Raw genomic sequence first — 18,312 nt, forward strand, 5'->3', positions numbered from 1 at the left:
TTTTTTTTTTTTTTTTTTTTTTTTTGAGGCAAAGACTTTCTCTATCACCCAGGCTGGCATACAATGAGACAATGATGGCTTACTGTAGCCTCAAACTCCTGGGATAAAGTGGTTCTCACTTCAACCTCCTCAGTAGCTGGGACTACAGGCATGTGCTGCAATACCTGGCTAAGTTTTTAAACATCTTTTTGTAGAGACAGGGTCTCACTATGTGTTGCCCAGGTTGGTCTTAAACTCCTGGGCTCAAGTGATCCTCCCACTTTGGCCTTCCAAAAGTGCTGGGATTTTAGGCATGAGCCACCATGCCCAGCCTAAAAACCATTCTTAATAAAAACAAGCAGTGAGCCAGATTTGGTCCATGGGCTTTGCCAACCCCTGATCTAAATGGTTAAACAGTGGTTAAATATCTACATTCATAAGGTTTTTGTAAGAATTGAATGGGACAAGGCAGGCAATAAAAACTCTTAGCACAGTGTCTGGCACTCAATTAAGTGTTAAATAAATGTTAACTATCATCACCATCTTCATCATCCCCTGTCTACTCAATGTGTGAAATATTTAAAAACATAGGAAACATTCACAAACATTTGCATATAATATTCCACTCATGATTTAAAATATAGATATAAATATACGTGTATATATTTATGAAAAGAAAAAAGACTTCACGTATATACACCAAACTGTTAACAGTAACAGTTAAAAAGTAGTAACATCTGAGTGATAACACCTGAGTGATAATATTTCACTCCATTTTTTTATTTTTTTGCTTACCAGCTTACCTTTTTAGTAAAAAACTATATATAAAACATATACACACAAATATATATACACATAACCTACACACATACTCACATATAATTATTTCTATATCTTTTATAAAAAGATAAGCTTGGTTCTACTTTTAGAGCCTATGAGTTGGAAGAGAATCCTCGCCATCACTCACCTTTCCCTTGTGCTGAATTCGGTGAAGACGCAGGTTAGGCTCAGGGATGGCTACAGAGTCTCCAATGAGCACTCCCCAGCTCTGCACTATATTGTACACCATCACTGCATAGCAAGGTCCATCTGAATCTACCAGGCCAAATGTACTGCCAGGTAAAGACAGATTAGGAGAGAGGACAACAAAAAGGTATGCAGGTAGGAAAGAAGAGCAGAAAGAGTGGTTTAAAAATACTAGCAAAATACTGGACTTAAAGTCAGTGACAGGTAATTAAAATAAAATATAAAATTTAATTTAATTAAAGTTTAAAAATAAAATACTAACAAAATAAACAAACGCTTTTTCTCAGTTACTCAGAAAATCTATGAGAGGTACCATCCTCCACTTTGTACATCTGAGTCTTCATTTTTCTGAAACTCATCAATCTGTCACTTTGCTAAGAACTTAGGACAAAGCACACTGAAGCCATTCAACAAATATTAACGAAGAACTAGACCAAAATGTTACAGTTGTAACATTATTCCTGATCTATCAATTTAACTATCATACTCTTTTTTGGTTTTTTTGTTTGTTTGTTTTTCTTGAGATGGAGTCTTGCTCAGTCGCCCAGGCTGGAATGCAGTGGCGCGATCTCGGCTCACTGCAAGCTCCGCCTCCCGGGTTCATGCCATTCTCCTGCCTCAGCCTCCCCAGTAGCTGGGACTATAGGCGCCCGCCACTACGCCCAGCTAGTTTTGTTTTTTGGTTTTTTTTTTTGTATTTTTAGTAGAGACGGGGTTTCACTGTGTTAGCCAGGATGGTCTCAATCTCCTGACCTCGTGATCCGCCCATTTCGGCCTGCCAAAGTGCTGGGATTACAGACGTGAGCCACCGCGCCCAGCCAACTATCATGCTCTTAACCAAAGCCTCTAACCATCACTGTCTGTGTAGTTTAATTCCACAGACTTTCACCACACATTACATATGTGCCAAGCATTGTGTTTAGCAGTAAGATACCAATCCAGCTATGAATGACCTATAGTCTAGCAGGAGTCAAACAATGAAGTCATCACTTACAGTAAAGTGTGATGGGTGCTAGAATAGCTTTTCCCTTGTGCTGGATTCAGTGAAGCCACAGATTGGACTGTGGGAGCCCAGAGGAGAACTATCTAAATCAAAATTGGAAAGCAGGAAAGATTTCCTGGAAGAGGTGATGCTCGAAGTGAATCTTAAAGGGTAAAAAACCAGCTGGGTTAAAATAGAAAAATTAATCCTCAGTAAAAATTTTAAAAACCTCTGAGGGGACAGGAACAGAGATTGCCTTGGAGGGAACATGAGGGAACTTCCCAGAATGGTGGTAATGATCTCTGTTTGGGTTATACAGATATTTTCCATTTGTTAAAAGCTATGAAATGTACACTTAAAATTGCACATTTCATTGTATGTAAATTTTACATAAAAAGAAAAAATTGAAATACTGAACTCAGTTAATGACTGCATGCTAAAGTATGTAAAGTATATTGATCTCTGCAATTTACTCTGACAGCAGGATAAACAGACCGATACGTAATAAGCTAAGTAAAATAAAATGTTAATGGAAGAATATAAGTGATTGAGAACACAAATGTTCAATGTAAAATTCTTTCAACTTAGCTGTATGTTTGAAAATTTTTAAAACAAAATGTTAGAGGCAGAAGAGGATGTTAGCCATGTCAAGAAGAAGCTAGAGATTATCCAGGCAGAGTAACTGTATGCAAGACACAGAGGCATGAAAACAGCTGTTCTAAAACCAACAAAATTGTTCCGTGGTTGAAACAAAAGGCACAGGTAGGAAAGAGACAGAAGATAATGGAAAGAGAAGTAGGAAGCAAATCATGAAGGACTTTGTATGCTAAGCTAAGTAGTTCACACTTTATCCCAAAAGCTACATATAGTACCAGCAAGGAATCTTAAATAAGAAGTAGCAATGGTCAGATTTACATCTAAGAAACATTTCTCTGGCAGCACTGTGGAACACTGGAGGAAACCAGAGAATCAGGGAGACCTATTTGGAGAAGTGATAAAGGGGTGAATTAAGGTGGTAAACACAGAGAAGTCAAGTCTATAGGACAAAAAAGGCAAATCTTTTTGGAGAATGGAGAAGCCTATTCTTCCAAAAGTCTTAATCAAGTGACTGAGAGGTGATACCATTCATTCACAAGGAATCCAGGGAGGAGAAACAGATTTACAGAGAAAGATTTAGGTGAGTAATACTGAAATACTGAGTTAGAGATTTCTTATTGGAACCCAGAGGCAGTTGGTTATAGGGATCCAACACTTGGAAATGAAGCTTGGGCTGGAGATAACATCTGTGAACATATAGGAGGCTGCCAAAGCCTTGGGTTTATACGGCATCACAAGGCAAGATGATCTATAGACAGGATGGAGAAGAATCACACTCATGCCATCACGTGACACACCTGAATTCACAGGAAACATTGCAATCAAGCAAAGCACCCTCCTGATGAATCCAGTCAAAGCCTCGGAATCCTTCTACATAGTATGTCAGGCAACCACTGACAAGTGATCCAAGTTGGCAACTATAGGCCATCCTGGTATAAAGAGAAAAAAAGGAAAAAAACAAAAATAGAGTCCTGAGAATCTAAGATTTAAAAGCTGGGCAGAAAAAGAGAAACCAAGGAGTGGCAAAATATCTATTTGTTCTCAAGGTCTTCTAAAACCTACCTTTGTCTATATCCCTTTCTAATTCTTCTCAGCTCTAGGATTTGCTCTAGTTAACTAAACTGTTCTCAGCTACCTTTTTGCCCTTCAACTCATCAAACACACAAACCCCTAGAAAACGCCATGGAGAAAGCTGGGCCATATAATGGGAATTGTGAATATTTCCGTTTAGATGGAACAGAAGGCAACTGTGAAAGGCAATAGTTACAGATAAGTCAGAATGTTTTGGAACCACGCAATAGAAGTTGCTGGATCCAGTGCCTAGAAAGACAATGGTGATCCTAGGAAAATAATAATTTCAGTAGAAAAGAGAAAGGGGAAACCAGTCAACCAGGGATTAGGAAGTGAGTGAAGGACCAAGGAGTGGTGGCACTCACTAAACCCTAACTTTTCAAGATCCAAAAATTTTCTAAATAAATATTCTTAATTCATTTCCTCCGCTGCTAGCAGCACCTGCACCTGGGTCCTTGACATTTCTTTTTTTTTTTTTTTTTTGAGACGGAGTCTCGCTCAGTCACCCAGGCTGGAGTGCAGTGGCCGGATCTCAGCTCACTGCAAGCTCCGCCTCCTGGGTTCACACCATTCTCTGGCCTCAGCCTCCTGAGTAGCTGGGACTATAGGCGCCCGCCACCTCGCCCGGCTAGTTTTTTGTATTTTTTAGTAGAGACGGGGTTTCACCGTGTTAGCCAGAATGGTCTCGATCTCCTGACCTCGTGATCCGCCCGTCTCGGCCTCCCAAAGTGCTGGGATTACAGGCTTGAGCCACCGCGCCCGGCCTGACATTTCTTTTTTCTCACTCCCTATGACACATATACTACACACTCAACAAATATTTGTTGAATGACATCTAAGACAATCTCCCAACCAGACTTTAAATTATAACTCAAAGCTCACTTTTCAGAACTGCCTAAGTACACCTAAGTACAAACAGGACTAAGAATTTGTCCTCCTTCAACTTCTATGATCATGAAAATGCAAAGGGACAGAAGAATTTTGAGGTTTCTGTCTTATAAAAAAAAAGTCCTGCCAAATTTCAACTATGGATATAGGAACCCACATAGCACCAAACTCAGGGATAAAAAACGGGCAGTGACAGAATCTACAAAAGCCTCTGATCAAAAGATTGTTAAACATCACCTAGGCAATATCTGCCCATGGGACAGTCACAGAAGGAAATCAGAAGTCACAAATCTGTGACCACTGACAATCTCCTCAACTGCCAGGGAAAGAACAGGAAGTGACAGCAATTAGTTCAAAAGGGTAAAAAGGGGGAAATCCAAGAGAAACTCACAAGGGGACTTTCTCTTCTGTGGTAAGGCTAAACACCACCTTTCCCAGGATGACGGCACCACTGTTCACCCCAGGCTGAAGCGTACTCAGTGGCTTGAGCTCCAGGGTCACTTTCTGCCCAGAGGCTGACTGGTAGTGCCCATCACTGCAAGGGCCTAGATGGGCTGGGCGCAAGCTTCCCAGCATGCTCTGCAGCTTTTTGGTCTTCACCTTTCCCTACAAAGAAGAGGAAATAGGTAAGAAGCTGGAAACTAGTCGCCTTCCTTGAGACTCTAATCCTTCCCTCCCACCCACTTCTACAGGGTCACGACCTCCTAAACCTATTTATTCTTATTTTATTGACCCACAGCAAAAAAAAAAAAAAAAAAAAAAAGTAGAATTCAGCCCTTTAGACATGTTTACCTTACTCTCAAGGAGGCTGGTTAATCTATCCAGGAATTCCAGAAGTTGTTGCTCTCGTTGCCGGGGCTCTGGCCAGGCAGGGTCCAGGGCAGCAGCCCGAGAGAAGCCCTCCAGGGCCTCCCCATAGCTCTCTTCGTATTTATGCAACTGTACAAGAAGTATATCCCAATTATAAGTATATCCAAACAAACTATCCCGAGGGAATAATGGCACCACGGACTAGGAATCTAGAGAAATAAACTGTTTTCCTTCCTGGTTATTTTCCTGTGCTATAATAAACAGCCTCAAGAGCTGGTAACACCTTATATCCTTCTTCCTAGCCAAGATGATCACAATCCCAAAGATGGAATCATTTTAAAGAAGCTAATTTCCAAACTCTAAAATAGTTAAGTTGTATATCTTGGGTCACTTGACCTTTATATTTACTTAACATTTCAGAAGTCTTCTGAAAGATGCCCCCATTGTCTACATATTCTTCTACCTCCTTAGCCCCTTCTCCTTTCCCTCCAGTGACTACACCAGATACTGAAGCCAAACCGAGCTAGCTGTTTATAGAACAGCACGGCTTTCCTCTCGCAGTCTGTACCCAGTCTGTGTCCCTATGCACACTCCATTATCCTCACAAGCTAAGACCTAGGTGTCTTATTTATTTGACCCTCAGATGACTATACCCCAAAGGTCTTACCGTCGCCCTGTTCAAATGAAGGTCAGGATTGCTAGAAGCTTTTCTGTCAACCTTCTCCTATAATGGGATAAAAAGATTATCAGGGGATCCTGTCTCAATGTTAAGGACTGACATGCCCAACATGTCCTACACCTCCTATTCCTAGAGAAATGGAAGTTTCTTCCTTGCCAAAATGTAATCTATACCACAGAAGCAGTTATTGTATAACAAGTGTGGGTATCTTAGTCCCTAAAACCTTAGGGATATAAGTGTTTTTATATGTGTAAGACTTTAAAATATTATTGTAATTTATCCATGTAGCATTACAAAGATAGAATAAATCTTTATATAAATGAAATATGTGGCCCGGGCACAGTGGCTCACGCCTGTAATCCCAGCACTTCGGAAAGCCGAGGCGGGCAGATCACGAGGTCAAGAGATTGAGACCATCCTGGCCAACATGGTGAAACCCTGTCTCTACTAAAAATACAAAAATTAGCTGGGCATGGTGGCACATGCCTGTAATACCAGCTACTCAAGAGGCTGAGGCAGAAGAATCACTTGAACCTGGGAGACGGAGGTTGCAGTGAGCCAAGATCGTGCCACTGCACTCCAGCCTGGGTGGCAGAGTGAGAATCCTTCTCAACAACAAAAAAAAAGATTAAAAAGCGACTATTTAGCAGAAGCCAAATATAAAATGTTGAAGGAATACACCATACTACTCTTTAAAATGTAAACATTCACCAAATTAAGAAATCAGAGTAAAATATAATTGCTCTAAAAGTTCCATGATTGAAAAAAGGCGGTTTAAAGTTAGAGTTGCAGGGAGAGTGGCAGGAGTGGGAGAAAAACAAATTTAAAAGGGCAGTCCCTGAATTGCAAACATGAACATACAGTAGCTGTGTTCTTTATTCTACCACATGGAGCAGAGTAAGTAATGATAAGTTAAAAAGCAATTCTCTGTATCAAGAGAAGCAAAAGAAGAAAGGTAAATATGAGAGCTAAATAAAAAGTGCTCAGAGGACCAATGTGAAGTCAGAAGCCAATTCTAATAATGAGAAAAAAGGCACTGAAAGTCTAAGGGAAAGCCCTATGCAAATGCCTATCAATACAAAAATGCTTGAAAACCTAAATAAATTTCTTGAAAACCTAAATAATCTAATTCACTTAATTCCTAGGAAATGACACAGAACAAGCTACACATTGTTTTCTCTTTCAGCCCATGGGAAATCCAGAGCCATATTATCTAACGGTTAATTTGGGAATAGCACTTAATTTACACTGAAGTATAAGTTTTTCATTGTTCTTTAAAATGAATGTGGCCAGGCGCGGTGGCTCAAGCCTGTAATCCCAGCACTTTGGAGGGCTGAGACGGGCGGATCACGAGGTCAGGAGATCGAGACCATTCTGGCTAACACGGTGAAACCCCGTCTCTACTAAAAAATACAAAAAAACTAGCCGGGCGAGGTGGCGGGCGCCTGTAGTCCCAGCTACTCAGGAGGCTGAAGCAGGAGAATGGCGTGAACCTGGGAGGCGGAGCTTACAGTGAGCTGAGATCCGGCCACTGCACTCCAACCTGGGCGACAAAGCAAGACTCCATCTCAAAAAAAAAAAAAAAAAGAATGTACAAAAATATTAATAAGCATTATTTTAATAACTTTCTTCTCATTAAGAAAGATGAACACGTTGAGGCAGCTCTGTGATTTGGTTATGTATGTGTGTAAGAAACCCAGACAGGTTAAGGAGCTATCCAGCATCAATGCACCACAATGCAAGTGGTTCCTCACACTCACGTTATAAGAAGTCAGTCATCTCTGCAGACACATCTTTGCAAAATCACACAAATGAGATGCCAGCAAACACTGCCACTGCCCGTGATGCTTGCTAAAGGGCCACAGAGAAGACTGAACAACGCTTTTGCTTCTGTTGTTGCCTATTCATCTGGCCTGGTGACCATAAGTACTTACCGCTTGGGCATAGGCACTGAGGGCTTGCTGGGAGATCTTTGGGTTCTGGCCAGTAGAGAAGTAAAGGGAAAGATATGAATTCCCAAGGATATCTGAAAGAGAAACACAGTGACGAATCATCTCAGAGTCCAAGTTCAAGATATGACTTATTTTGATCATTCTTGAAAGTATATTTGAGAGGTCCCACATGAAACCCAAATCAAGAATGACACGATACTTAGTATACCCAAAATTCCCCTACAATAGAGCAACAAGGACCCCAAACTGAAATTTGAACAGACCGTACAAAAGCCCTGCCTTGCTTCTGTGAAAACTAGGATCAAAAGATCGAAGAGTTCCTAGAAAAGCAGTTCACCAAAATGTCTTTCGTGTGTCTTCAAAACAAAGATGCCCTAGCTTAAACCTCAGAGGCAGACTCAAAAGATGGACTGCAAATGTTGCTCTGATTGAAAACATCTGCTCTAGAACCCTGTTGGATATCTTTTGAGAGCACTCACACCAGGAGCGGCCATCATGGACATCCATCTGAACAGCCAGCTTAGCCTGTCGGACACTGTCCATGACATGGTGAGAATGTTCATCTTCAGTGCCAGTCCGCAGCTGGCGAAGCACCATTGACAGGTTTTGCAAGGAGACTTTGTTCCTGCACTGCAAATAGAAAAGGCACATACTCAATCTTCCCGATTCTACCTCCCCTTCCCAGATGTATTCTGAATTCAATCTTCTAAATCTAATTTTTTACTTTTTCAAATTTTTTGTTTTGTTTTGGTTTGGTTTGGTTTGAGGTGGAGTCTTGCTCTGTCGCCCAGGCTGAAGTGCAATGGCGCAATCTCAGCTCACTGCAACCTTTGCCTCCTGAGTTCAAGTCATTCTCCTGCCTCAGCTTCCCAAGTAGCTGGGACTACAGGTATTTACCACCATGCCTGGCTAATTTTGGTATTTTTAGTAGAGACAGGGTTTCACCATGTTGGCCAGGCTGGTGTCGAACTCCTGACCCCAAGTGATCTGCCCACCTCAGCCTCCCAAAGTGCTGAGATTACGGGCGGGGGTGAGCCACCGCACCTGGCCATATTTTTCTTTTTGAGATAGGGTCTCACTCTGTCACCCAGGATGGAGTGCAGTGGCACGATCTTGGCTCACAGCAACCTCCACCTCCTGGGTTCAAGTGATTCCTGTGCCTCAGCCTCCTGAGGAACTGGGATTACAGGCACGTGCAACCATGCCCAGGTAATTTTTGTGTATTTGGTAGAGGTGGCGTTTCATCATGTTGGCCAGGCTGGTCTCAAACTCGTGACCTCAAACGATCTGCCCACCTTGGCCTCCCAAAGTGCTGGGATTACAGGCATGAGTCACCACATCTGGCATATATATATATATATATTTTTTTATTATTACTATTATTATTATTATTTTTTTTTTTTTTAGAGACAAGGTCTCACCATGTTGCCTAGGCTGGTCTCAAAATCCTGAGCTCCAGTGATCCTCCTGCCTCAGTCTCTCAAAGTGCTAGGATTACAAGTATAAGCTACCACACCCAGGCTTAATTTTTTCATCTAAATTCTTGCTGCCATCTGTATCTTCAACCCCCATCTACAAGGATCAGCTTAGTTGCTAACTTTTCTTCACTTCCTTTCTCCCCCTGAACCTGATCCCATCATCATCTTCCTTTCCCAGGACCCTGCCTCTATTTTCCTCATTCAGGTCTGCTCTCCGACCTTTCCTCCCTCCTGATTCCGTCCTAGTTCAATTTCAGTTCTACTCTGGTATTCATGTCCTAGGAACTCATAGAACCAAAGAAATTCATCCTTCCCATCTGTGCTTTCCAAAAGGATAGGGGGCAGCTCACATGGGTAAGGGCTCCTGAGAAGCAGGTGTGGGCAGCTGCAACATCCCCTTTTTTCCAGTACACCTCACCCAGCTGGTTCCAGGCTTCCACCAGCTTGGGCTCCAGCTTCACAGCCTTTGACAGAAGCTCCTCAGCCTTAGGGCTATAGTCAGGAGTCACATTTAGTGCTTTCCCAGTTAGCATCAGAACTTGCGCCTTGCCCTGGACAGAACCTAAGAGGAAGAAAAAAAGATAAAGTGGGAAAAAAACAAGCAATCTTACAGTTAAAGACCAGGGCACTTTCTCTCAAAAAATAACTCCATGTCAGTTTTAGGAATAAAAAGAGTTGAGGAAAATATTTATCAACAAACCATTTATTGAAAGCTCACCATAAGCAGAGTGCTATATTAGCTAATTCGGCAACAAAGAAAGCACTATTTCTAGAGCTTCTGCCATCTGTTTTTTGGGCCCCTATCTACAAGGATCAGCTCGGTTGCTAATTTTCCTAGAAGGATTTACAATCTAGGTGAAGACAAAGCATAAACATGGAAAATTAAAACCACGAAAAAGAGCATACAGCATTAGCCCAGCGAATGGGCTTTAACAAGTCAAGAGGAGTCAGGACAAATAGCTATCATTAAAACAAAAGACAGAGAGAAAGAAAAGACCCTCCAGATTAGAAAATGACATAAACAAAGACACAGAATCAAAAGTACATGTGGCCATGTTCAAGGGAGAATAAATGGTTCAACCTGGATGAAACAGAAAGTTCCTCTACAAGTAATTAGTCAGCGATCAGGTTAGAAAACAGAGTAAAACAATGGACACTTAAATACCAGGTTAAGGGGTTTAGACCTCAGCGAGTCAAAAGGCAGACAAGAGGATCAGGTTAAATGCATGAAGTAATGATTTAGGAAGATGACCATGGCCATCGTGTTATATAAGTGGATTTGAAAGTAAAAGAAATTAGAGGCAGAAAGTCAAATTACTGCAATAGTTCCAGTAAGTATGCTCTTTCATTTCATGCCATTTGCTATAATCAAATTTTAGAAAAAGTAGCTTAGGGAATGAAAGGTTGCACAGGGGCCCTGAGAAGTAATATTACATTGTACTACCCTATAGCAGTAACAGATAGGATACCAAAGAGTCTACGAGGAAGGAGTAAAGGTCGATCACATTTCACTGAAGGATGGGGGTTGTACAGTCTCTAGGGCTCATACCCACTACTTCTTCCATCTGCTGTAGGGTCTTCTCCATCTCCTTCCGCACATCCTGTTGCTTCCTCCCAGCATCCTCAACACTATGTGTCTCAAAATAGCAGTCTCGAAATGAATAGAGCTGATCCACTAGTTCCTAAAAAGTATGACAATGGAACCATTAAGCGGAGAGAGCACTGGACAGGGAAACTTGAAATTGGCTAGCCATACCGTCTCTTGGTCTAGAAAGACCAATTCTCTTATCTCACCTAGGAATGGCACAATAGGCAAGTGGACAGGTTTACTAAAATGCCACAAATCATGAGGAAAAGCAGCCAGTACCCCAGGCCAGCTCTCATGGTCCCATGTTGTCCCATGCCAGTGTCTGTACTGTGATGACTGTTTTCTCTCCCTGCCCCAGCAGGGCTTCTAATATGACTAAACACTTCACATACCACAGTCATGAGGAGGGAAACACTGCAACTTAAGATAAACCAAAAGTTAGTAAGATCATTCTATATGGTCCTGGTCCTCAAAGAATAACACTTTGAAATTTACCCTTAAAGTTGGACTTCTCAACTAAAACCATTTTATTGCTGATTTTTCATATGCTGATATCTGAAAATACAATACAACCTTTGTGAATATAATAAACATGTTAGAGAGTCATTGTTTTCCACCACAAACATACCAATTTGAACTTGGTAACTTTGGTATTTTTGCAGCATTTTGTTATTTTAAATGCTTATTGTGGTTTTGTTTAGTTCGAATTTTTTGTCAAGTCATCTTCCGGGTGTCTTGGATTTTTTACAAGTAAATATTCTCTTTCCTCTTAAATGCCTCTGAGTCTTCCTGTCAGATGAGGCAAAGCTTTTCCACTACAGGTCAAGCATCCCAAATCCAAAAATCTGAAATCCTCCAAAATCCAAAACTTTTGAAATGCTGACACCACAAGTAGAATATTCCACACTTGACACACAGTCAAAATGCAGTCAAAGCATTGTTTCAGGCATAAAATTATTAAAAATATTGAATCAAATTAGTTTCAGCCTATGTGTATAAAGTGTAAATGAAACAATTTTTTTTTTCTTTTTTAAAAGATAGGGTCACCAGGCACGGTGGTTCACGCCTGTAATGCCAGCACTTTGGTAGGCCGAGGCAGACGGATCACGAAGAGATCGAAACCATCCTGGTCAACATGGTGAAACCCAGTCTCTACTAAAAATGCAAAAATCAGCCAGGCATGGTGGCGCACACCTGTAGTCCCACCTACTTGGGAGGCTAAGGCAGGAGAATCGCTTGAATCTGGGAGGCAGAGGCTGCAGTGAGCCAAGATCGCGCCACTGCACTCCAGCCTGGCAACAGAGTCTCAAAAAAAAAAAAGAGACAGCCTCGTAGGTTACCCAGGCTGGTCTCAAACTCCTGATTTCAAGCAATCCCCCAACCTCAGCCTTCCAAAATGCTAGAACTACAGGCATAAGTCACCAAGTTTCATATTTAGATTTGGGTCCCATCCCCAAGGTATCTCATTATGTATATGCAGATATTCCAAAATGCAAAAAGATCTGAAATCCCAAAAACTTCTAATCCTAAGTATTTTGGACAAGAGATACCCTATTCTTTCCTGAAACTGAACAGATGGCAGCAGAAATATATAATCACTTCCCATTGAGTCTAATCAATGGTCTTCACAACATATCCTGAATCCATCCACCTGACTCCATCCCACTATGACCACTCCTGGATTACATCAGCTTCATTACTTGCCCAGAATGCAAGAACTTCTTAACCAGGCATCTTGTTTCTGTTCTCTCTCATTCTCCTCACTGTAGTGGGAGTGATCTTATAAAAAATGTACATCGTATCACAAACCTTCAAATAGTTTCCCATTGCAGACAGAATAAAATCCAAGTCCTTATCATGGCCTAGAAGACTGTATGAGCTGACCCAGCACCACCCATCCTGACACAAACTTCACTTCTCAGCACTCTCTCTCTTACGATACTCAAGCCAGAGTGGCCTTCATGCAGTTTCTCAAACCCATCAAGCTCAGCCCACCCGGAAGCCCTTACACATGCTTTTCCTTATGCCTGGACACTTTCTCCAGATCTCTGCATAACTTATTCCTCATCATCATTTAGATCTTAGATCAAATATCAATTCCAGAGAGGTTTTCCCTAATTACTCAAACCAAATGAATATCTTCCTTCTGTCATCTACTGTTAAATCATACTCTTATTTTTCTTCATACTTATTTAAAATCACGTGGCCTATCATTAATTGTCTATTGTCTGCCTCTATCACTGAAATGTAACCTCCAGGATGGAAAGGACTTTATTCTGTTTTGTTTCAAGCTACACCTGAGCACCAGAACAGGACTTGGGACATAATAGGCTCTCATTCACTATACTTGATTGAATTAACTAACTAACTACCCCTGTTCTAACAAATACATATGTGCTATACTTAATTTAAAATCCTATCCAGAATGAAGAGAACAGACTAGCACCCTCTGCAGTAATGCTTTTCAAATTTTATTGTAGTATATCCAAGACCCAGCCTGCAGAGACTCTGATTTTAACAGTTTAGCAGAACTCAAAATTCTACATTTTTAACAGGCACCCCAGATGATTGTAATGAAACTGTAAAACACACTTTGAGAAATATCCTTTTATACATTCCTTTTACACTAAAATGTCTATAACAATGAAATCAAAGTTTACCACCATCTCCATGAACAGCAACACCATTATCTAATCCTTTTCCTCTTCTCTACTTCACTCCTTTATTCCATTCCTGCACCGACTCCACCCCAACATAACCAAAGTATCCTCTCCCAAGCTGCTTAGGACATTTACCACAAATGAACCTAGGAAAAGACAATTCTCATAAAAAATTGCAACCAATTTCCTTTTGTCCTGAAATCAACATGGCTGCAAATTAAGAGTTTTAGAGGGGGGCTTAATGATTGGTTTTAGTTGTTAAAGCAAACATTCAAGAACTTGCTTGGTTTTATTGTTTGGTTTTGTTTTCCTCTGGACTGAACGTTTTTAGAAACTTATTTTCTCATGGCAAAATCAATACATGTAAGTTGTTAAAATTCAAACAGATACATGTAAAAAACAGAAAGTAAAAAATTCCCCCAAACAACCTCAGTGATAACCACTGATTTGTATACCTTTTCAGATTCTTTTCTGTACATATACAAACGTATATACACCAATAATGTTTCTAATATAGAACCAGAATTGATTCTCTGATTTCAGTCAGTCACAATTAGGGAATAAAATGAAGTTAATCCAAATCAGTTGGAACACTAAAAAGTGTTAGTTACTATTTTAATCTACTCAAGAACAAATAAATTTCACCAATATTTAAATTTGTGCGTTAAACACCTTTAGGCAAGTTACAAGCCTGTCATAGTTCTAATATTTAAGTTACAGGCTGTCTTAGAACGAAGAACTGAGTTCCTGAGGTTTAAGGAAAATCATGGGGCCTTAAAGGCAAAGAGCCAAGCAATTAGTTAACGCCTCCCTACCAAGCCCAAAAGCCTAGTCTTACTCAGAAGCACAGTCATCTGTCGACTACGTGGAGTCTGGACCCCTCTGCATCAGACCCCAAAGTGGAACTACACATGTTGAAAGAAATCAAAACTGAAATCCTAAGGGGAGTAACCAGGACACTTGCAGTGCAGGTCATCAGTGTGATTGTTGCCAAATTCAAAGCAGAAAGGTGTTAAATGGCTTTTGTAGGGATCAAAACATGTGATAATAGTTCATGCAGATCTGCCATACACATGTATATGCTATTCGTTATGGATCAATCGAGAAAACAACCTCCTCTCTAAAAATGTACATGAATAGTTAGGAGCAACAAATCCTCTTCCATACAGGACTGAAACTAACCGCAGTCAGGTAGACAGCAGGAGGTTCCAACACACTGGGAGGCTCCCTCGCTGGCTGCGGCTGCACCCTCGAGGGTTGTTATAGTAACCGCACAGACGCACGCAGCTTCGCGTGTGTGCCGGGGAATTCGCGGGCACTACATAAACTGGACTCCCTGCTTCATTCGGAGTAACAAAAACACATACAGATTTTAATCTAAGGCCCCACCTGCAATTTCTGCAAGATCGGCTTGACTTCTTCCTCTTCATCAGCCATCATCTCCCGGCCACTCCACCCCCAACTTTATAACCACAGAGACGCACGCCCTCTCTCATCGCGGAACCACAGCGACACCTGGCGCTCTGGAGGCTTTTCTGCCCACGAAGGGCTTTGCTTCAAACCAACTTAACTATTTCCTGCAGCACATAGATGCTCTGCAATCACTTCTGAGTTCATAAACTTGTTTCTTTCCCAGATCCTGGAAACAAAATGTCCTCAGCTTAATTTCTATATTCTTGTTTCATATCTTCCTACTTATTTATACTAAGATTATAATATTCCATGAAGAAGAGAGTTTAAGAAGTGCACACCTGTGTTGTTTGAAATTTTTAAAGCCATGTAGTACAATGGCTACTTGACTCAATCTTTTCCAAACTTTGCAATAACTTTCTATGTATGATTAATTTTATCATTTTAATGCACTATCCTAATAAATACTACACTTGGGATGGCTCATAAAAACCACCATGCTGTACACTAATAATGCCTCCATATTTATAGGCAACATCCAGAAGGATATATAAGAAACAATGTCTGCAGAGGGAAACAGAAACTGGGGAGCTGTGGGTAAGCGAAGAAAATTTTCACTGCCTGCGCTTTTGAATTTTCTTGCCATCTATATGTATCACCTATTCAAATATAAACATAATTTTTAAATAAAAAATTATTTGCTTCTACATAGTCTCTGGAAGGACACAAGACACTGGCAACACTATTGCTTACAAAGAGAAGTGAGCGGCTGGAGCAAAAATGAGTGACTAGGGATAGACTTTTCACTCTATGCCTTTTTTGTAACTTTCAAGTTTGTACCTTGTGAATATATTAAACTTGTGAATAAATCTTTTAAAGTGTCATGTAATATTCCTGACAGTTTTGCTTTACTTTTTTAGTTTTAATTACAGCTTCAAGTTGATTCTGTGAACCTAACAAAGAAGCAAAACGTTCAAGGCAGAAATCATGAATATACATAAAATCATTTCCTCAAATCATTTTCCAACATAAAGGAAATAGTTTGTATTGTAACCTATAAAATCTATGTCATTAGCTATAAAATAGGGAGATCCGGATGTTTTAAAACTTTTTTTTTGAGACACAGTGAGAAAACAGTCTCACTGTGTAGCCCACGCTGGAGGGCAATGACACGATCTCAGTTCACTGCAACCTCTGCCTCCGAGTTCAAGCGATTCTCCTGCCTCAGCCTCCAGAGTAGCTGGGACTACAGTGGGACTACAGGCGCATGCCACCACGCCTGGCTAATTGTTTGTGTGTATTTTTAGTAGAGATGGGGTTTCACCGTGTTAGCCAGGATGGTCTCGATCTCCTGATCAAGTGATCCACCAGCCTCGGCCTCCCGAAGAGCTAGGATTACAGGCGTGAGCCACCACACCCAGCCCTAAAACTGTAAAATTTTTCATCCTCTTTCTCAGACATTTTAACTTTGGTGCACATGCGGCTGGGCTCAGCGGCTCACACCTGTAATCCCAGCACTTTGGGAGGCCAAGGCGGGCGGATCACTTGAGGTCAGGAGTTCAAGACCAGGCTGGCCAATGTGGTGAAACCCTGTCTCTACTAAAGATACAAAAATTAGCCAGGTGTGGTGGCGTGCACCTGCAATTCCAGCTATTTGGGAGGCCAAGGCAGAGTCACTTGAACCCAGGAGGTGGAGGTTGCAGTGGGCCAAGATGCTGCCACTGCACTCCAGCCTGGGCGACACAGCAAGACTCCATCTCAAAAAAACAGTAATAAATAACTTTGGTGCACACTAAGAATAATTTTTAAGAGATTTTATACTCTATATTCCTATTGAAGGAAACACTACTTGCTTTTCAATCATGTAAAGCAGGGGTATTTAATTGCCTTTCTACAATGACTAAACATAAACTATCTTCAAATGATTTCAGTATAATTTTTATTACCTAAAAAACAATGGGATTTGGCATTTAGGGTAATTCCACTGTTAACAAATCCTAAACCATTAAGAATCAATCCTAAAATTTAAGAGTTAGAAAAGGCTGTAAGGATAACTTAATTCAATCCTTCATTCTACAGATACAAAGTCCAAGAAAGTTTAAACTAAGTAGAAACCAGAATCCAGATCTTCTGCCTCCCCAGCCAGTATGCTTTCAAGTCTTTCCTCTAGTAAGATATAAAGTTACTGAGAAGTCCTTCAAAATTTCTATCATGGCTGTACATTTTAAATAAATATATGCGTAATTAAACAGAATTTAATTTCCATAATAATAGTCAGAAATGCTCACTAAAGGACAACAATGAATAAATCTTGTAAATTATTTTAATACAGTCTCTTGAGATAACACATTGGTAAACTTTCTGCAGAAGTGCATTCCTAAATAAGTAAACCCAAGGCAACAGCTGACAAAAAGGTAAAGAAGTAGCTTTATTTTAAAATACAGTCTTCCTTTAGTATCTTTGGGGGATTGGTTCCAGGAACCCTCATGGATACCAAAATCCTTGGATGCTCATGTCACTTTTATAAAATGGCATGGTATTTGCATATAACCTACAGATTCTCCCAAATACTTCAAATCACCTCTAAATGATTTATAATACCTACAATGTAAATGCTATCCAAATAATTATACAGTATTTTTAATTTGTATTTTTTATTGTTATATTATTAATTTTTTCTCAAATATTTTTGATATATGGTTGGCTGAATCTGCAGAAGCAGAACCTGTGGATACAGAGGGCCAACTGTAAACACCAAAAAAATTAACTTTAAAAAATAACTATCAATGTGAGTTATTTTAAATACAAATAGGGACTGAACATACATGCATCAAATTGTACTCTCGTTCACTGACATAAGCACACCTCCAAACAAGTTAACATGAAGGTAAATACATAAATATATACAAATAAATACACATACCCAAATAACAAGCCACACATCACCCACCATTTTCCAAGACCAAAATTTTCACATAAACATACTGACAAATACAGCAAAATATCAGTGTACATTAACATACTTACATATACAGATATGCATAAATACCAGAATTCAAAGCGACATGTAGCATATAACACAGGTACTTAAGGCATAAACAACACAGCTCAGTCAGAAACAGCCCAGGGAGAAACAGTTATCTATTGAAACAAATACTATTGTGACCTTCCCACCAGGGATGAAAATTCAGC

General features: G+C 40.4%; 1 protein-coding gene across 1 annotated transcript in view; it reads right to left on the reverse strand.

Annotated features, from left to right (window-relative positions):
• The window catches only part of TTC5 (tetratricopeptide repeat domain 5), a 17,371-nt gene extending 2,166 nt beyond the window's left edge, over positions 1-15,205 (reverse strand). The window contains exons 1-9 of the mRNA XM_011976148.1: positions 15,100-15,205; positions 11,012-11,144; positions 9,813-10,024; positions 8,464-8,614; positions 7,967-8,058; positions 6,021-6,077; positions 5,336-5,482; positions 4,935-5,149; positions 947-1,091 (exon numbers count right to left, since the gene is read on the reverse strand). Coding sequence (XP_011831538.1) covers positions 947-1,091; positions 4,935-5,149; positions 5,336-5,482; positions 6,021-6,077; positions 7,967-8,058; positions 8,464-8,614; positions 9,813-10,024; positions 11,012-11,144; positions 15,100-15,150 — 1,203 coding nt within the window. The 5' untranslated portion in view covers positions 15,151-15,205. The remainder of the gene's footprint in view (positions 1-946; positions 1,092-4,934; positions 5,150-5,335; positions 5,483-6,020; positions 6,078-7,966; positions 8,059-8,463; positions 8,615-9,812; positions 10,025-11,011; positions 11,145-15,099) is intronic.
• Positions 15,206-18,312: the final 3,107 nt, after the last annotated feature.

Source organism: Mandrillus leucophaeus, unplaced genomic scaffold (genome assembly GCF_000951045.1).
Source record: "Mandrillus leucophaeus isolate KB7577 unplaced genomic scaffold, Mleu.le_1.0 Scaffold163, whole genome shotgun sequence".
In the NCBI taxonomy this organism is placed as follows: domain Eukaryota; kingdom Metazoa; phylum Chordata; class Mammalia; order Primates; family Cercopithecidae; genus Mandrillus; species Mandrillus leucophaeus.